We start from the raw sequence: 22,057 nt of genomic DNA on the forward strand, positions 1-22,057 counted from the left end.
AGATTTCAAAATGTACTTGAACTGCTGATGTTGAGTTAATTTTGAGTTTAACATCCCTTTCAGCAGCGAGGCTATATGAGACGGGACCTACTGATTAACGTGGAATCCGAACCACATGAACTCCTGCCGGAAAACGAATCCGGGTCTCCCACGCTAAAGGTGCGTACGCTAACCGCTTAGCCACAAGGAAGCTCTTGAACTGCTGATATACCCAATGCGTATGTGGGCAGAAACCACTTGTGTGTAAATGTTAAAGTGTCTTAACACTGTTTAAAAAGTCGTTTCTGTCTCCGCATACTCATTGGACACATCAGAAGTTCAAGTATAATTGCAACATTCTTATGGCAGTTCCTATTAACCACTTTAACGATGCATTCTATTGATTTTTCGTTCACTGATAAAATATTTCAATACATTTTTGGACATGTTAAACAATGATTCAAAGTCATTTCTAAAAGAAATGTCCAAATTGGGCCTTATGCAGAGTCGTTCTGACACGTGATTAGTGCCATACTAAGGATTTCTACTAACATATGTTTCCTGCAGAAGTCAGGTCTTTAGTATGACGGTAATAATACGTCAAAACGACTCTGTATAGGGCCCATTATGTTTAAATGTTGATTTATCTTTTGCAGTGTAGCCACTTGCCGATCGTGAAAGCGTTGGTGAAATTACAGATTCCAAGGAAACAGAACTTAAATAAACAAACAACATTTTTTTAGTTCAATAAACAATTTCTTTCAATTTTCCCGGAAACTACGCATGGAACTTATCACCAAACATGTCCTTTTTCGCAGCTCGATTCATCAATTGATTGATATACAAGGGTCATTCAAAGTTGACCGGGACTTTTATTTATTCACAGGAAACAGCACAAGAAGCACGAAGCTATGTCAGCTTTTCAAAGTATTCTCCGTGCGCGTCAAGGCACCGTTGCCATCGTTATGGCAGCTCCCTGATTCCTTTGGCGTAGAAAGGACTTGGTTGTTGTCGTAGCCACTGGAGGACATCGTTCCGCAGTGCTTCATCTGTCATGAGTTTCTTCCCTTTCAGATAGTCTTTAAGGGGTGCAAACAAATTATAATCACTGGGGGATAAATCTGGACGGTAGAGGGAATGAGGTAGAACTTCCCAGAGCATTTCGGCCAGAGCTGTTGTCACATTGGTCGCGTGAGGGCGGGCATTGTCATGGAGAAGAATAACATTCCCAGAAATCATCCCAGGCCTTTCTTACGAATGGACTTTCGTACAGCACCACTGAATAATGTGGAATAATACTGGGCATTAATCATTTGCTCAACACGTGCGATATTCACTGGTGTGACTGCAGTCGGGCGAATGTGTCCATGCGCTTCATTTGTCACCAGCTCCCGTCCTTCGCGAAACTGTTCACACCATTCGTACACTCTTGTCCGTGACATCGTTTCTTCACCATACTGTGCTTGCAATCCTTTGTAAATCTCAGCTGTTTTAACTTTCTCCTTCACAAGAAATTTGATTACACCACCGCTGCTCCTCAGCCACAGACACACTGCTTGCCGCCATATTCGCTGCAACTGCTGCGCATGCGCCAAATACGTCATGCCGGGCGCTAGTTACTCGAGAAGGAATACACTACGGCAAGTTTCATCATGATCCGGCTCTTCATCGATTATTTACCGGTCAACCTTGAAGGACCCTTGTATTTTCAAATTTGGACATTTCTTGTTGAAACATAAATAATAATATTGTCAATCATAATTTGATTGTATACCTCATTACCTGTTCTACGTATGCACACACATCTTTCTAGTGTCGTAAGGAAGGACTTGATGAGGATATGCTGCTGTGTGAGTTTCGCCATAATAAGAAACGTGATTCTCGGTCTCAATCTTTTCTTAAAGGTTTTTCAAAGAAATTCATTATTTCCATTTTCTCAAAAACTATGCGTGTGCTTGTGCACTGATTCATATTACTTTGTTCAAGTTAATGAGATTTATTAACTGTTAAATCTTTACAGATTATTTCCCCTTAGACACTAATAATATAGAATTGTATAGAAAATTTCCGTGAAAATTTATGTATTTAATGTGCAACGAAGTACTGAAAACAGCAAGATTTTTCACTCTATGCTTGGTGTACTTTCACTGAAAAAAGAAAAAAGTAAAAGCAAATCGTTGATGTCTGACACAGCATTTTCACTTGTGCAAATGCCAAAACATTACAATTCACAATTGGTTTTCCTTCACTGAACATATTACGAGCACGCCATAAATTCTTCCCCTGGTCATTGTCCAAAACCAATACAAGCAAGCGCCTCCTGGTTGTCTTCTCTCCTTGCTGTTATTTCAACCAAACAGCAAAATCGCCTCTACATGCGTGTCAGTATTCTAAATAATGTTCTACATCAGAGTAACAAAAAAAACCAATTGGTTTTGATCCGCATTGCGCATTGTTATATATATTTGCTTTTAAGATAGTGGGTGAAATTTATGGATGCGATCTCCAAAACCGATAATTGCCTTTTAGGGACTGTTTGGGACAGAATTAATTATTTGAAAGAGAATCAACAATGCTCTAAACAACTGTAATTAGTGGTGGACCAACCAGTCAGGTGCTTGTCAATTGTTCTTTGTATTCGGAAAAAATGTGGAAATAAAAATGTACTGAGTGCTCAATAATCTAAAAGGGATTCGTGTGTCAGTTAAGCTGGCCGTACACTGAGGATGGAACTACTATAATGCTGCCAAAATGTCTTGAGCCATGGCAAAAATGCGAACTAAAGCTCACACTCTCCGACACCCACGCGTTGAGCCAATAAGGGTTCAGTTGTTGCTAAGCAAGAGAGTCTTGGCGAAAGGGAGTGGAATTCCTTTAGCCGATAGCAGCGCTAGGAACGGAAGACTAGGTGTCAAGTCAATGTGGTATATTTATAGAAACAAAGTGTTTCAAATCAATTTTGTCTAGAGCAACTTAGTTCGTTACTCCCTCAGTGTTGAGTGATATAGCTTCACATGAACTATGCATTTTGATCCAAACAAGTAAAATTTTATTATAAGATATACCGCATTGACTTGACACCTAGTCTTCCTTTCCAAGCGCTGCTATCGGCTGAAGGAATTCCATTCCCTTTGGCGTAGGCGGCTGCAAAGGCTCTTTTGCTGAACCCTTATTGGCTCAACGCGTGGGTGTGAGCTTCAGTTCGCATTTTTGCCACGGCTCAAGACATTTTGGCAGCACTATAGAGTATTATGAGAAGTACTTCAGATCTTGGTCTGCGCATGCGCTAATTGAAATGCTCTCGCTATTTTACTACGTAAGAAAGAAATTATAAATCCATTCCACGCCATATCAGAGCTGTTCTGAGGGCGAAAGGTGATACAATTCCATATTAAACTGGTAAGTTGTACTTTTCAAAGGTGTTTCAATTAAATTGATGAGTATGTCTCATCTTAGGACAATATTACACTTGCACAATTATGTAAGTTAAAAAATAATCATAATTTTAGGGCGTATCTTATTAACTATACTTATTTACTATCTTCTTGCTAGTATCATAATGAGAAGATTAATAAGGATATGCTACAGAATTAGTTTCATCTTAGTACAAGGCGTGTTTATCGCACACTATCAATTCTGAGATTAACAAAAATAATATATTTTCTCGAAATCTAAGCATGAGAATTTTCACTCATGCATATCAATGAGTTGAACTTAATAAAAATCTATCGATTGGTAGCTATCTCATTTTTGGATATATTTGTTTTTCTATCATCTCTGAAAAAGTTTACTTACAATAATGTGAACTGCTTACTGTAAAATATGACTTTAAAAATTAAAAGAATTCTCTCTCCCTCTCTCTCTCTCTCTCTCTCTCTCTCTCTCTTTGCAGATAATAATAGACTTAGAAAAACGTGTGCTTATACGGAAAGCCTATCTGCTTTAAAAGCTGAAGGAAGAGAAGCAAAAAGGGGCTTATCTTCATGCACTGCATGAGATATGGATCTCATCAATATTCCCCACTTGAGTGCGTCCATTAATGCGGCAAAGAAACACATCTCGACGTTTTAACTTTCTTCATTTTTATGGATCTCCTGAGCCCAACGTGAGACCAATGGTCTTTCCAGCGGATAAATATTGCGAGAGAAGCTCATCTTCCACTGTTTTAGCTTGATAAAGTTTTCTTCGAAAGAAAAAAAAAACGAGAGAAAGGAAAAACAGAATGGGGAAGCAAATATATTAACTATGTTAAAACGCTTACGGTTATTTTTAGATGTCATGGTCAGGTTAGATTTTGTGTAAGGGATTTACCATACTTTTTCTGAATTTAAACGTAACTTAAAGCCTATAAGAACAGCGTATTTGGATAGTAGAAACCGTTGAATATAATAGTGAGTAAAACTAAACACAAATGCAAGAAATTTGTTACACCTGTATATTTTGTGGATCGGAAATGAAATCAAATCAAATTTGTAATGTCCTACGATTATGCACCGGGTGATGATGAGAATGAATGAAAGTGTGAAATGAAGAAAGCAGGAGAAAACGAGAAAATCCCGAGAAAATCAATCCATATTATGTTTATCCACCATAAAGTTCACTTAGTGCGACCTGAGGTCGAACGAGGGACCCCACGCATCAAACCTGGGCGCTCTACCACTGAACCACCGCGGCCTCCTTGAGAATCTGAATACAGAGAAAAAGATTAACAAAATGATCCGTTGATTGGTTGGTTGATGTTAGCAGTAGGATTATATAGAATTGAACTCACACTTTAAAGTAGCAATTGAATCACTGTAGTAAATTCCAATGTCACTAACCAGGATTAGATCCCAGGAAAACCACGAGTGTTAGCCACTAAACTAGTTGGGAGGACTTTCCATGTCAAGTATTCTAATGCGTAAGTCACAAACATAGATACACCATAAGAGCAATGAAAAATAGCTGAAGAAAAATGTGGGTGTGGAGAATAATGGGGAGAATTAGCTGAATCAAATAGAAAGAAATGAGAACGTTAGACTCCATGTAGATGGAGTAATAAAGGACTCATTCGGTCGATGGTCAAGTCTCTGTTCCAACAGATATAGGCCACTGAAAATAAACATGTTTGTTTTGACTGATAATTGTATTCCATGACACCCGAATCCGAAGATTCAGTCAGTGACTGATCTCGTGTAAGCACTCATGCTAAGGGTAGCACGTGATGCCGACAGTCACCTGAAGATATTAATTTATTAATGGAATTCCAGACACAGCTGAGAAACACTGAAAACATATAGCCTCGTGCTACCTCAACATCGCCTGGTAAGACTGAAGGAAAACAACTAGAATAACAGTCCTGGGTACTGAAAATTGAGACATTAGAATGAGAAGCAACAATGTTTGAGTTTAATACCCTTTTCACCACTGAAGATATATATGAAGTGGACCTGCTGTTTTAGATGGAATCTGAACTAGCCGAATTTGTTCAATGCTTCACTATCGGAAATCGAACTCAGAGGCACACATACTAGCCACTTTTATACATAAGCATTTCGGAACTTATCTCCATGATCTTCTGTTAAATCTTAGTCAATATTCTATTTATTTCAACACGACAGTGACGCAAATACAGTAACATTGAGGGCAGTTAGAAACATTCATACTCATCAGAGCAACTTGAACCCCAATGGATTTCGCCTCACGATCTTCAGCCTAACGTCTCCCATCACTCAACTATACTGTAACAGCACCACTAGACCACCGATGTCTAAGAAATAAGAATATAAACTGCTTACCTACAGACGACAGTATTTCTCCCATGTCGAATAATTGGGATCAAAGTGAGACTGCTAAATTCGTGGAGTTATTTCGAGATGATAAAAAGTTTATGGAATCTGTTTTGTCTTTAATTTCAGAATTGTCAAGCTTGGAATGCATGATTACAGTTCTGTGAGGCAGAAAATAACGCCAGTTCGTCTGCTTTCAGCTGTCTTTCCACATGCTGGCACCATATAAACGACTATAGCCAGACTGGCTGTCTTTGCAGTCACTGTAAGCCAATCACATAACCAGATATTGTCCAACTCGCATAAGAGTCTCTAAATCGTATACATTAGCCTTTACTACTTCAGAATAGGTAATCTTATCTTTATTTTGTTTTTTTCTCCATTATTTTTAAAGATTTTCAAGTACTTCAACAAGGGACACAACAACTAGATACACATAACCAAACAATCTCGTTTCCGATGAGGTTATAGGCATGCTATCATAAGAAATGGTAATACGTTTCCTTTATGTTTTCAATATATTGTAAACATAAAAATTCTAGTTTACTTTCCCATGATTCTGTATCGAGGCTAAAAGGGAAACGGTGACGATGCTAATGAATGAAACCGTCGAAATGAAGAAAGTATGAGGAAATGGGAGAACACCGAGAAAAGCTCACGCACATGGTGTTTTGTCCACCACAAAGTTTCCGATATATTTTTACAAAGTGAAAAAGAACTAACTCAGTCAGTTTGAAGGTACGGATATTGAAATTTCGCGCAAATATACACTGAAGCAATAAATGACTCGAGCAACTTTTAGTCTTCCAAACTATGCTAGCGAAAGTATGGGAATGCTTATAAAATGATTGTTTGTCCACCCATGCCGATGTATGTACACTAACCTAGAGACAATACTATTAAACGTCCCCAAATAAAATTTTAACTTTAAAGATTTTTAAAAGATTCTGGAAGCTTTTTCTCTTAATTTTCTTCATAACCGCAAGTAAGAATAATTTACTAAGTGGTGAAAATTGTAAAAGATAAAACCGTTCCCGTGAAAATTTTAACGATTTTATTTATGTATTTCATAAACCAATGTCTCATTAACAACTTAATAATATGCTATAATTCATTTTACTAAGAAAGATTTAAAAGAGCAAGTTAGATACGGACAATTTTCTAAGAAGAGACTCAGGCAATTTATATTTTATAAACAAATGAATAATTCAGTAATAACTACAATTTGTCATAAGTTAATTTAAGTAATGACAGTGATAACATTTAGTGTGCTGTGGTTCGTATTTTTTTTTTAATTAGTATCGAGGAACTATATAGTTTATGCGGTTTACCCAACATTGTTAGGGTCGTCAAGTCTAGGAGGCTTAGGTGGGCAGGTCATGTAGCTAGAATGGAAGAAAGTAGAAACGCTTTCAAAGTCTTGACTGGTAGACCCATAGGAAAACGACCATTAGGAAGACCTAGGCGCAGATGGGAGGATAATATTAAGATGGATCTCGCAGAGATAGGAATACAAAGTAGAAACTGGATCCAATTAGCTAAGGATAGAAGTCAGTGGAGAGCTTTTGTGAACGCGGCACTGAACCTCCGGGTTCCATAGGCCAGAGAGTTAGTTAGTTAGTTAGTATCGAGGATATCTCGTATGAGGCGGAGATCTACAGCTTCACGTAGAATCCGAAACGCATAACGTCATACCTACCATAATACAAACTTAGGTCCCTTACGCCGAAAAGGCATATGGTAACCATGTAGCCACAGAGTAGCTCTTCTGTTTTCCACTATAATATATATAATACGATACAAGATTAATTATTATAGGAAATCGATCAAAGTGATAGCATTATAACAGATTCAATATTATATATATATATATATATATATATATATATATATATATATATATATATATATATATATATATATATATATATATATATACACAATGCTACTAGTTGAGTTCAGATTGGTTTTTTTTTCAACCTTATTTACTCGTATTATCATCCTTTTATTAATAATTTCGTACCGTTTTCTTTAAAAGATAGAAATCTTTCACTTTAGTGTCCCACGAACGCTCTTTAGGCTAAGGGAGATGGATGATTAAAGGTAGTGAATGATGTTGGAATAATTCGTGGAATAAGAATGTTGGAGGAAACGGGAGTACCCGGGGAAACCCACGGACACGATGTTGTCCAGCACAAACTTACTTGGCGTGGGATCGAACCAGGGATTTCACGCACGAGAAATAAGCGCTCTACCACTGAGCTACACTTGTAAGAGAGTATACCCATCACATGTTCTTCCAAACACGAACGATTTTTATACTAATCATATATTGTAATGTTCTATTCCTGCTCCCAACACCACGTGCTGGCTATAAACAACCTCAGACAACAACCGCAAAGAAGACGTCGTCGACTTTCGTCCACAACGAAGATCAACGAAGTCAGCCTACATTTCAGGATAAAAGAAGCCACAGCACCGCAGAAGGCATCAATCTTCCCCGATTGATCGTCCCCAAACGAACTGTCTAGGACGCCCTGTCTTTGAGAGCTTCCCTTCGTTTGGACGCTTGATCCTCGTAATAACCTAACCACTCTCTAGGACGCTCGGTCTCTGAAAGGTACCTTACATATACTCTTTGGCCACAAGAGCTTTGGTCCTATCACCCTAGTATTCTCGGGCTCTGAGTCCCTATACCTCACTAATTAAAAAAAAGAACATTTAAAAGGAATTAGTATTATAGTCTCTAATTATTATTACTGTACATAGCAGGAATTTTATAATAACAGATGATTGGTGAAGTCCAAAATTCCTGTGTATCATTTTAAAGCTCTACCCTAAAAGAATTTTACAATATAAAGCGTATGATAAACCATTATCTATTTAAGATTATCCATCCTCAGTTTATGGATATCCGTTTCACCATGGATTCAAGATAAAGTTCCTGAAAAAAAGGGCACAGAGTTTTGCAATAAGGTCGTTAATCTCTTGTTAATTACACAGTTTGTGGAACATCGTGTCCGTATGTTTTCTCAGGGTACTCCCGTTTCCTCTCCCTTTCTGATTCCATCAATTATTCCATCATCATTCAGTTGCCTTAATTATCTGTCTCCCTTGGCTCAAGAAAGACCATAATCGTGAGACGTTAAATTAAAATATAAAATTTCATTTCATTTTTCGTAGACGCCATCATAGGGTAGCGAGCCCAAAAATGTAGGGGGGCGGTAGAAGTTTGGGGGGGGCGACCCAACCATATTATAGTTCATCACTATGTCATAGTTCATTTGTAAGCCTACCATGAACATTTTAGGGGGCCAGCAAACATTTAGGGGGGCCCGGCCCCCTAAGATCAACCGTAGATACGGGCCTGTACACACCCAAATACGGACAAGAATAAATCCTTTTTACTTCTCTATTTTAGTACCTTAATCGTAACGGAAAGGAACTTCCTCAATTAAATAGTATTTAGCACATAAAACACTTCCAGGAATTTAAAAAAAAAATCTGAGCACAGTTCAAGTAGACAGAAAATTCTTTCCCCAGAAAAAGGCCTTGTGTCATAAGTCAATTTTACTACCTGGTAAACCACCACAGTAATTCAACAGTTGCTAAGTTGAACTTTAAATTTTTCTTTGCTCTGTCCATAAGCAAAGGTTGGAACGTTATTTTGATTGTACTGGAATATCTTGGATATCACAAATTCAAAAACTGCATGTCTTGCTCTCCAACACGGTTTTTATTATTACATTATCCTTTACGAATTGACAATAGATTTACCAAATGATATTTTTTTTTTAAACAACCGAACTTTTATTACTGTTTTCCAAAATTTTTAAATGAACAAATTCAATTTAAACCCCTTGTAAATAGATTTCGAACAAGGCAAATTTGTATAGCTTTGAAACAGTTAACTGCATTACGAAATGTGTTTCTATAGATTCATTTTGGCCATTGAAGCTCGCAGGATTTGATATACACGGACCACCTTTTATTTACTATATAATACTGCATACAGTTACCCATGAGCTGTGATTGTGAATAATCCAAATATGTGTACCTCTCTGTAACAGACACCTCTCATTTACAGACAAATAATTACGTATAATCAGTGTCCAGTCCATTATTCAGAGATTTCAATGTAATTGCATTGAACTAAAGCGAAAGATAATTTCCAATATGCTTAGATAATAATAATAATATTTATTATTATTATAAACCAAGAACAAAAACATACAACATAATAAGCAGTTTTATTAATTGTGGAAAAAAGAGGGAAAAAGATAGCTTAGTGCTTACTTCCCTGCATATATTAACGTAAGACTTCATTCAAAAAAAAAAAAAAAAAAGAAAGAAAAAAATACTTTACAGTTCACATACAACAAAAAATTTAACTAAATTTAAAAATAATATTTTAAGTAGATTCGATGGTAAAGATTTCTCCTAATTTGGGTTTATTTTACAATTATATATCCATTCACTTTAACCTGCCAAACTTTTATGCTTCTAAAATAAGCATTTCGGGACCCACGTTACTTAAGTCCTTCTTCTTCTTCTTCTTCTATTACTACTACTACTACTACTACTGCTGCTGCTGCTGCTATTACTTAACAATAATAATAATAATATTGACCCCAGAAACTCTTATGTTGTTATAGCGATTTTTTTCTTTTACTGGGAACATTTCTTCCTGCGAGTTTTGGTCCAGCGATATTTGGTCCGCTGTTTTGGACAGGGAAATTTCTGCAAGACAAAAACCTCTCAGTTTAACGTCTCACGTTCTGCCCTTTAGGCGAAAGGAGACGGATGATTAAGGGAATTGAATGATGAAAGAATTGGTGGAACGAGAATGTGGAAGGAAAAGGGAGTACCCCGAGAAAACCCACGGACATGATCTTGTCCACCACAAACTTATTTATCATGGAATCGAACCAGGACCCCCACGTATCAGAGGTAAGCCTCTCTACCACTCATCCTACATGTCCCTCTTAGATTAGGGCTCGTGAGGTTTTGCTCTGGTGAGACTGGTGCGCGAAGTTTTGTTCAGATAAAATTTTGGCCAGCGCTGTTTATGGACAGGTGAAAATTTTTGCTAAGCAAGATTTTGGTCCTCAAAGTTTTCAGCAACAAGGTTACGGCCAAGTAAGATTTTGGGCAGCAAGGTTTTAGCCTGCGAGATTTTAGGCGACAACATTTCGTCCGTATCAGATTTTGTCCGTATATCGAATTCCATATTACTAGGAAATAGAATTCGTTGTCGGCAAGTCGTTATTGCAATCGAATTTAACCTGAAGAAAGAGATTTAAATATTATGCATTTCTGCACAAATACAGAAGGGAAGTGACAGAGATTACGTATGTTCCAGGATACAAGAGCATAAATTCTTAGGTATTTCTGGCGTAAATAAGAGCTCCGCGATGCAGGGGGAATCCAAGGCATCAGGGGCCCCCAAATCGTGAGATAAGACGTAGAAAGGGGCCCCACACCACACTGCGGGATGGGCCCCAAGCCTTTAGTTACGCCACTGTCTGGCGTTTGCCCATTAAAGGCAGAAGCATGATATTTGTAGGGAAGGAATCACCCAGGTAAAATTAGAGTGAATGTGTACCAAGGCGTAAGTGAATGTGCTGCTAACCCACAATGTAACTATAATTCAATTTATGCAACTTGTCCCGTGTGACAGTTGCTTTCCTCTATTTTTCTTCCTTCCTGCACGTGGTCATAACAATCAGCCAAGAAGGACCGTTTCTACGGCAATAGCACGTTCAGCCAATTATAGTGGCTCATTTCTCTCGCTCTGCAATTGTAAACATTCCACCCTCTCCGCACGTAGCCAGTTTGAATATAAACAAATGCACATTGTTTTAGTCGGATGTCAACTTGAGTAGTGGACCTGCTGGTTACTGAAAGCGTTCGTTTTAGTTCTCGTTTGTGTCATTTAATTTTATAAAACTCAGATTTACTTGCAGTGAATAATTTCGTGTTTCGTGTATACGGCACTTCAGTGTTTAGTGCATTATTTACTTCTGATTCTCTCTCTTTTTCGTGCGTGTGTGTGTATGTGTGTCCTCTGAAATGGATGAAGCGGGAGAAAGTTCAAATCCTGTTTGGCGAAGAAGGGGGCGACGAAGAATTCACTCGCCTGTAAAGAAATATTCAAAAATTGAACAGGGTGTCGCTTTACGAGGCCAAGCTCGCGAGATGGTGTGTTCGCTACGCGAATACTTTGAGTGGGAAAGAGAAAATGGTGGTCCTCTTATCGCTGTAAATCGAGTTACAGAAAGGACAGTAGTTGCCCTTAAAATTAGCAGAAAAACAGTGGTGCGAATTGGGAAAGAAAAAATAAAGAAAGAGGAGGAACTTGAGGAGAAGGAAGAACAAGGAAAGGACGAGCCAGGACCATCGCAGGTACTGCTTGAAACTCCAGGAAAACATCGCTGCTATGAAAAGAAAGTCACAAATCTCGATTCATTCCAGTGGGATGCTCTTCGTCGCCACATTTACGTTATTATATGCGCAAGGAGCATCCTACATTAAGCAAGCTCCAAGCCAGCCTTAAAGAAGCAAACTTGTTCCTTGGAAGTAAGTTCTCACTTAGAAGCTTCTCATAGATCTGGGGTTCGAATTTAATAAATTCTCCAAACGCACAGTGCTGATGGAAAGAAGTGATATCGTGGCTTGGCGTTGTCTGTACCTCAGAACTATGAAGAAATGTGATTATAATAATGTGGTTTGGTTAGATAAGACATGGGTCAATGCAGGCCACACATTAGAAAAAGGCTGGACCGATCATACTGCGCACAGTACAATGAACGCACCAATAGGGAAGGGGGAGAGAATAATTGTTCTTCATGCTGGCACATCTCGTGGTTTTGTCCCAAACTGTCTCCTCATTTTCAGATCTAAAAAAACTGGTGATTATCACGAAGAAATGAACTTCGATACATTTCCGAAGTGGTTCCAAGAATCTCTTTTGGAAAACATATCCCCTAAATCCATCATTGTTATGGACAATGGCCCATACCATTCTGTTATGCTCGACAAAACTCCAACAACTCAGTCCCGGAAGTCTGAGGTCTTGAACTGGTTAAAGCGCAATACCAGTGTGCAGTTAGAGCCTGACATGAAGGCAGAGCTTCTAGAACTGGTGACCACATACAAGTCCAAATTCCCTTTGCACAGAATCGAAGAATTAGCAAGAGAAAATGGTCACCAGGTCATAAGACTTCCCCCTACCCCGCCCACTTCAACCCTATAGAAAATATTTGGACGAAAGTAAAAGGATACGTTGCAAAGGAAAATAAAATCACAGTGGCAGAAGTGGAAAGACTTACAAAAAAAGCAATTGAATCGGTGAGAAGAAAAAGGAGAATATTCCAAAAATAACGAAAACAAACTGAAATAGCCATTTTGTTCTCTATCCGTAAATACATAGAATGAACGTAAAAAGAGAATGCTATTGTCATAATCTATTGTTAGATATTGCTTTGAAATTTTCGCTGAGTGGAAGAAAGAGAACATTCCTGGAAGATTCTCCTTTTTCCACGCAACACCAGTAATTCCCTGATCGGCCACTAGATGCTGCGCCAGTCACAGGTAGGCTTTCACATCAGTCACGGAATGTGTTATGAACATTGCAAAATAATATTCTAGTGTCTTGAAGTATTCTGTAAACTTGTGTCTGAACAATTCGTCAGAGTATAATATGTATGAACCAAGGGCGCCCATCAGGGGGGGGGGCAAGCGGGCGCTCGCCCCTAGAGGAAATTGTACTTCAGAATATCGAAAATCGAATAGAATTTTTACATTAGTTACAGCAAAATTTGAAATTATTTTTGAAACATCGCTTATACTTGCTCCCCCCTTGGAAACCACAACATGGGCCCCCTTGGTATGAACCTAAAAGGAAAAAGAGTAAACGCAATAAAGACCAGCATATCAAAGAAATTGGAAAACAAGCTAGACAACGCGGAGAAGAGTTTGTGGCAAGTAAGGGACATTTAGTGGAAGCAAGATTAACAGATAATGATTGTAATTGTCGCAAAAAATGTACGGAAAAGTTTACTGAAGAAAAACATGTATTATACATGTTCTTTTCTGTGAAGTCCTAATAACGAATGTGATACGTATCTTGTAGGCTTAATTGAACGGCATGATGTTGTACGTGATCGTCCTTTGACAACTAAATCTAACCGTAATACTTGATCTTTTAAATATTTTTCAATGAAATATAATACTAGAATAGAGATGTGTCGCAAGGCGTATATGGCGTTTCATGCCATTAAATCTAACAAAACTGTTGAACGTTTAACTAAGCTAGTAGAAACAAATCAGAAACCAGAGGATAAGAGAGGTAAACACACTAACCGGGGAAATACGTTAGATGCCATAGTTTTGAATAAATAAGATGAGCTTATTGCCTCGTTCCTCACAAAGGTTTTACGTTACACCTCTCAGCCCATTAATTATTTACAATCTGACTTAACAATGAAAACGATGCATGGACTGTTTGTAGAAAAATACACATAGTTAAAAACAGTTGTTAAATATGAGTATTATTTACGTTATTTTCGGGAAAATTATGGTTACCGATTTAGACGTCCACAAGTGAATGTGTGTCCCACATGTGAAGATTTAAACACGAAAATAAAATCTATAACTCTTAATGATATAGCAAAAAGAGTTGCAGTAGCAAAATTACTTGTCCATAAAAGGAGGGCAAACAAATTTTACTGTAAATTCAAGGAAGTCAGTGACATCTGTAAAAGTAGAAATGACGTCATGGCCATAACATTTGACTATATGCAGAATCTTCCCCTATCGTTCATTTCTGTTCAGGAAATATTTCATTTACGAGAACTTTGGTTTTACGTTTTTAATATCCACGATATGAGAAGACAGAAATCAGTATTCTTTACACAGGGTCTATACTGAAGGAGAGCCGAAGAAAGGCCCTAATGAAGTATCTTCATTCATTTACAGTTTCATTAATAACAACCCAGATGAAGTTACAGAACTGTATATATTTAGCGATGCTTATGGGGGCCAGAACCGGAACCACATCCTCAGCAGATTACTTTTGGGCCTAACCATGAGTGATAGATTTAAAGTGGTTAGTCACTATTTTCAAATCCGGGGCCACAGCTTTCTGCCCTGTGATCCAAGGGCGCCCATGTTGTGGTTCCCAAGGGGGGCAAGTACGTTTCAAATATAGTTTCAAATTTTGCTGTAACTAATGTAAAAATTCTATTGGGTTTTCGATATTCGCAAGTATAAATTTCTCTGGGGGGGGGGGGGCGAACGCTCCACCTTGCCCCCTGATGGGCGCCCTTGCTGTGATCGAAACTTCTCAGTTATTAACAGGGCAATAAAAAGGTGTGATCGCGTTTATACACGAAAACAATGTGAAGACATCGTTAAAGCAGCCAAAAAGACTTTTCCACAGTTTAAGGTAAGGAGTGTCAAAAATGATTATATCATTAGCTTATCATTAATGAGAATTGGTGGCCTTACTATTTTAAGAAGACTACAACAGATATTGAGAAAAAAGGTGAGAAGTTTTCTATTAGTCAATATAGACATCTTGTGTACAATAGTGAAACTAAAGGCTGTATTAAAAAATTCTCCAAAGAAGCTCATAGACATTGAAAAAGTTAAGCATTACGTGCCGGAGAAGTATCAAGATTACTATAACAATATCATACAGTTGCCAGTTTCTGAAGATGCTAGTAGTGACATTGATAATGAGTAGATACAAAGGTGTTTTGTTTAAACAAACTTTATTCTAAATGCATTTATATACATTTTCTACTTTTTGTATTGCATCTAAACTGATGTTATAAACACCTTTTCAATTTTTTTTTTTTTTAGAAAATGTCATTAATATTGACTTGAAACTTTCAATTTAAATAAGTTTTGCACTAAATATACCATGTGTTAATAAATTGACGGTTTTCAACCATGTGTTTAGAAATAACATTGACTTTTCTGTATATTTTGTATCCTTTTTTGGGAACATTTATCTCTTGCGTGGAAAAAGGAGAATATTCCACAAACAAATTTCCTGTGTAGCCGGAAATATAAAATATTTAAATGTTTTTTCTTTGTGGCAAATAATAACCCTTAGCATATACTACAAGTTTATAATGCAACACAATCATATCAGAGCAACAGATTTTTCAATAAATAGTTTTTTGTAGTTTCCCGAAAGTAAGATGTTGGGGAATGTTCTCCTTTTTCTACTCACCGATTCAATTGATAGATATATAAACAAGATTCAGTATTGATGTTAGTTATTTTGCTACAGCTATATGGAAATTTCTGTTTTCTGCAGTGAAAGTAAAAGTTTCCTATAGAAATAAAGTCAGAGCGAGGAATGGTTGGATTTACCGTACTTTAATATTGTACCAATAATGTTTGTACAATAATGTTTGTCTCCCTCATAAGTGCGTTTTTAAATAAGCATTCTACATTTAGTAAATGTTGATATGGAACAAGAAATGATTCACTCGTTCTACTCGTGTAGTTTCAATACCCGACGCAAAAGCTGGCAACGCAGCATCGAGCACCACGTGCACTCAACGAGCTGTCACACGGGACAAGTAGTATCAATTGCACTGTAATACTAAGACTTTTGCGAAATTCCATGCTCAGTTAATGCACATGTTCACCATCTCCAGTTTTGGACAGAACTAAACTCTTAATGGTACGTTGATTGTTTGTCGAAAAGAAGAAACGCGCTCTAAATTTGCATTCCAACAGTGTTTTGTTCAAAAATTGTGCGTTTCACGACACGTGTTTATATGAATTGTGCGTTTCACGACATTTGTTTTCCTATTTTGATATACATAATAACACCCTAAATTTATAACACGTTATCCAGGTATAGATATACACTCACCAGACAAGCCAAAACATTAGGACCACTCGTTACTTTTTGAACTAATTCGTTAAACTGATTAAAAGGCACGGAACAAAGTAGAATCGCTGGCCAGACAGTGACACGGATCTTAATCGATCAGTCATTGTAATGCTTCTGGGTAGAATAAAGAAGGCCGAGGGTATCGGAGTTTGATAGTACCACATTTTTCTAAGAGATGGCTCCGTAATAAACTCCATGTTTCGATATTCGCGAACCTTCTCTATGTAGATAATCGAAGGTTCTTTCTCATTGTCATGAATACTGATATAACTATGACGTCATATACCCATGTGGGTTTTCAAAAATATGCAATTTGCCGCTTGTCCAGTTTTTTTTAAATTTTTAAATCTGGTCACTCTGCTCTAGAAACACGTTAAAAGAATCTGATCGTGCTATAAATGCAACCTCATAGGAGCGTTATTAACTAAAACAAGATACTTTATTAAAAAAAAAAAAAAAAAAAAGTATTGGCAATATTGGTAGCAAATAGAATATGTAGAGCAGCTATCAGCTGCCTTGTAACTGGAAGCCAAATGTTTGTGAACTGTGGCTACTGGTAATAATATTACGTGCTTGTACACCGGCTTACTGGACCACAAAATTCATTCACGAGATACAAAAACTGGTTTCAAGAATTGAGCACGAACAATGGCAATAGCTTTAAAAGTGAAACTCTATGAAAGTAATGGTTTCCCTTTCAGCTGTGATTACGCAGGTAAAACTTAACAAGTGAAATACGCATATACTCTTAAGGATAGTCTATTTTTTATGTCCACGACTCGCTTTTAATTGCTATTTAAACACTATTTATTTTTTTCTGTCCAAGACTTCCCTTTAATTGCTATTTAAATAGTATTTAATTTTCTTTTCTGTCCAAGATTTCCCTTTAATTGCTATTTAAACAATATATTATTATTTTTTCTGTCCAAGACTGGCTTTTAATTGCTATTTAAACAGTATTTATTATTTTCCCTGTCCAAGACTGGGCTTTAATTGCTATTTAAACAGTATATATTACATTTTTATTGTGCCCAATGTATTGATTTAGAGATTTGTGCATAACTTAGAAACCAAAATTTGCTTACCATATAATAATATTTCACAAGCTGATACAGCAGGTTAAAGTCTACCATCATGCCAAGTTTGAACTTGATCAGATGAATTCGGTGTATGGCCTTATTATTGTTTCTTCGAAAATATATCTCAAAATTTGACTGTCCATATACCTAGAGAACCGGAAGTTTGTACAATATACTACTTCATAATATGTTATAGCAAGTTAACGTCTACCACGATGCTAAGTATGATTCCGATTGGTCGAGTTCGGTTGAATTCGTATGGCTTATACATGCTGAACATTTTGTCTGAAATTATAGGTAAAAATTAAAAGTACAATTCATACATTCCTGTGGCTCATACAGCAATAGTGCAGTATAAAGAATGAGTGGGTTGTATAAAAAAATAATTTCTTGTTGTCAAGTTACCGAACTTTCAAATCAAAAACGCTGTACATATGAACGGTTGCCTATTCACTTCCACTCAGGCTTTTTTTCTAAAGTGTCTTATATCATTGCTACTGAAATGATTCACTAGAAACTGGAAAATAAGTCACAAACAGCAACACAGTTTTTGGTAGCGTTTGACAAAGATGCACTTCATTAACAGATTATATTTATTGTTGTTTCTGTAAAAAGTAACCAAGTACATCAACAGTGTAGAGCAGGCCCGTATCCAGGGGGTCTAGGCCCCCCCCTATATTTTTGCTGCCCCCTAAACATTTCACGGTAGACTTGCAAATGAACTGTAATATGGTGGTGAACTCTAATATGATTGGATCGGCCCCCCCTAACTTCAGCCGCCCCCCCTACATTTTTGGGTTGGCTACCGGCCTGGTATAGAGCAGTCGTTTACAACTGAGACTACCGTTTGGTGTTTTCCTCAGTGGACTACACGGAGAGGGGAAAGAGCTGCGAAATGACTTGACATTTAAGAAAACACAGTGGTGACAGACACACACAAGAACATCAATAGCTCAGTCGAAACTTTCACGGACACAATATCCGTGGAAGTATAACTACATGTACGCTACAAACACTTACTTATTCCATTCTCCTTCCTTATTCCTCCCTCCCTCCCCTCTGTGAAGTGCGTTTATTCGACGCAAGTTACCAACCTCGTTTCAGTCAGCTTTAGGCTGCGTTTTGTCGCGCACGTCAAGGAACATTGTCGCGGTGCATAAATAACACCATTAAACTCAGTGTTCTCCGATTCAAGAGCGAATCGCACAAATCTAACTCGGAGGAGCGGGTAATCCGTGTGAAGGACATCAATGAGAGAGTATGGTTGTATTTATGGAGGTCAATTTTGTCCATTATAGCCACTGCCATACTATTACCTGACTGTATTAAATAAGAACAAGTGAATTTTGTGGTCTTGTCACTCGTAATTTAGGTGTATGGTTCCTCCATATATATTCACTTGTAGGTTTTTGATTGTTTAGAGAGCTACTGCCGCACAAGCTAGCTGATTCGCAAGGTATGCCGTGTGCGGACTGTAGTGTGGAGTAGAAGTATACATGGAAGGGTGATTTAACGAATTAAAAAATAATCCGTATCTGTGGGATGCGTCATCAGAGCACTATAAAAATTTAAAAAGAAAGATGGTTGGATGCACATATGCAAAAAATTGTATCGTGGAGGGGGAAGTAGTGGTCAGGGTTGCCGCCAACACTACTCATGAATCTTAAGTTTATCAACAAACCCTTTTCTTTTTTTCTAAGTCGTGTGAGTACAATCGGAGTAAAAATGGAAAAATAAATGTTTGATTTCTGTCGTTCGTAGGCCTTGCACAACTATCGCATTGCATAAATGCAGCCTAACTGTTACTGTAACTCATAAGCAGGGTTTTTTCCAGACATGTTTTTGGGGGCACTGCCCCCCGGGGCTCTGAGATTGCCCCCGGAGGAAACCAAAATAATATAATATTAAATATAATACGTCTATAATATAATATTAAATATAATAGTACTAGCAGTGCCCCCCCAAATACTAAGTGTGCCCCCCGGAACATTTTTTTCTGAAAGAACGACTGCTCATAAGAATAACCGATTAAGCAGATAGCTATGTCTAGTATAGGTGTATTTGAATTGAACTGTAAGTTTTATGTTTTGTGTCCATCCTTACGCAATATGAAAGTTAAGAAGGACGGAACTCACTATTAACGTGGGCTCCAAACCAGGACCTTAGCTTGAATCCGGAGTACATGGCGAGTGCATAAACTACCATGCAATATTTACCGTTGCAATAGGAAGTTCTCCCACCACACTATTTTGCCTCCAATAGAGCTGCATTACCTACAGAATCACGCCACCAGCTCAAGCTATTTAAGACGTAAATTATATCTTAGGAGGTATAGTATGGATATGTAGATACATTATACCTATTTGTGTGGTCTTGAGCCCTAGACTCTAAGTTTGGCATATGCTCTTAAAAATAGTATATAGCTATGTCGTGTAAAATTGATTTATTTCACTGATGAAAAGTCTTAAAGCAGACCTCTGTTGTTTATTTCTTTACTATGATACTATATTTTATATCTGCAGTGTGTATATCGCAGCAAGCAAGTGGGTTTAACGTCATTTTTGATATTCGTTCGTCTAGGTCAGCGTTTCCCAACCGGTGTGCCGCGGCACACTGGTGTGCCGTGAATGGGCCGCTGGTGTGCCGCGAGGAATCGAAACAAAATTAATAATTTTATAGCAATCAAATCGTAAAACGTAGGGAAAAATGTATATTTGTATTTCACATTACTATGAACCTCTACTATGAATCTACAATTGTAAGTTTTATACCGTGTTACTGTTCTGTACATTTCTAATGTTGAAAAAAGTATTTGTTGTCATTGTTATGACCATTATTGCTTCTTTATTGTTGCAAACTATTTCGCAACTTGAAAATTTAAAATGTCATTAAATCCTTTCGATAAATTACCTATATTTGTGTTTTAAAACTAAAATAGATTTGTTTGTTCATTCGTTATTTAGTGATCTTCCTTCTTAGTAAAAGGTAGGATACAGTTTTTAATAAGAAAGGGTATTTTTAAAAACTTGAGTCCAATATTTCATTGCAATTGTTTTCTATTTTTAAATTAGAACGAAAAATAAGCATAATAATTTACCACGGGGAAAAACCAGTGTTCGAACTTTCTTCTCTGTGAGAAGGAGATCAATAATCACAAAAATTACCACTGTGTTTTATATTTACAAATAATATCTATAAGTGTGCCGCGAGAATGCAAATAACACCCGTAGTGTGCCGCAAGTTGAAAAAGGTTGGGAAACGCTGGTCTAGGTACATATTTCTGTTCATGCTGCAATACTTCCAGAGAACTGACAATTCTTTTTCTTTGTTTATAGCTAAACCAAGATCACAAAATAGAAATTACGCTTATAATTTAAGTATGAGATGTTTTCTTCACTCTTAATAAAGGTAATCAAATCTCAGTTTTCAGACCCATATTATCGATAAATACATGAAGTTCTTTATACTCGCGACAAACAGGTACCGGTGTTGAAAATCTATTTAATTGCACATAAAACAGAGTATCATTTGTCTCTATGTAACTACCATGGGACCTAGTACGCATTAGTCAGGGGGTCTTGAACGCATGGCCTGCGAGTTAGTGTCCCGCAGAGTTCTTTCATGTGGCTCGTGCTCTTTTAAAGAATTTAAATACTTAATATGGAAACTCAATTACATAAAAATAGATAGCAGCAAGTTCTAAATACCGTTAAATATTACGTACAAGACAAGAGTCGAAACTGTCTTGTCTTGAAAAGGCGTCGTAGACTTTATGTCTCGACTCGGAAGGTGGGTAGGTTTCTATTGGAAGATCTATGTCCCGCTCTATATCCATTGACTTAACTACCATATTTAGTTACAGAGGCATGTCTCTTACTTCTGAAAAAGAAATGAACCTTACCTGTAGTCCAACTGAATTCTAGGGAGCACCAGTGATCTAGGAGAGCCTGGCCCCTTCTAGACACGACTGTGTTCGTATCTTGTTACGGAAATTCTATCTCGTCTCGTGTTGTGGGCAACTCTTAATACTTGCATAGCTTACTAGCTCGCACTGTCACCAAGAGTTGACAATCCTTGGTTTAAGTGAACTTCAATTAGGTTTAAATCACAGAAAGATACCCATCAATATTTTACTTTTAGAACACTCATTTCCAAATGGATACTCTGTAGTGTCACAATTTTCTGCTATTCTTCTCAGCAAACTACACGAAAAGAACAAGGAACAGGCAAAAAAAAAAAAAAAAAAAAAACTTAACGTTGGAAAATAACATAGATGACTGGCAAACAAGAACATTGATGACGTAATCGATGGT

The 22,057-nt window shown here is 37.3% G+C and overlaps 1 protein-coding gene across 1 annotated transcript; it reads left to right on the forward strand.

Annotated features, from left to right (window-relative positions):
• The first annotated feature begins 12,447 nt into the window (after positions 1 to 12,447).
• LOC145689220 (uncharacterized) lies at positions 12,448 to 13,002 on the forward strand. The gene has a single exon (XM_081763356.1). It carries the CDS (start codon positions 12,448 to 12,450, stop codon positions 13,000 to 13,002), a length of 555 nt encoding a protein of 184 aa, XP_081619482.1.
• The last annotated feature ends 9,055 nt before the right edge of the window (positions 13,003 to 22,057 follow it).

The sequence above is a fragment of the Thermobia domestica genome, chromosome 7, assembly GCF_964235325.1.
Source record: "Thermobia domestica chromosome 7, izTheDome1.hap1.1, whole genome shotgun sequence".
Taxonomy (NCBI): Eukaryota; Metazoa; Arthropoda; class Insecta; order Zygentoma; family Lepismatidae; genus Thermobia; species Thermobia domestica.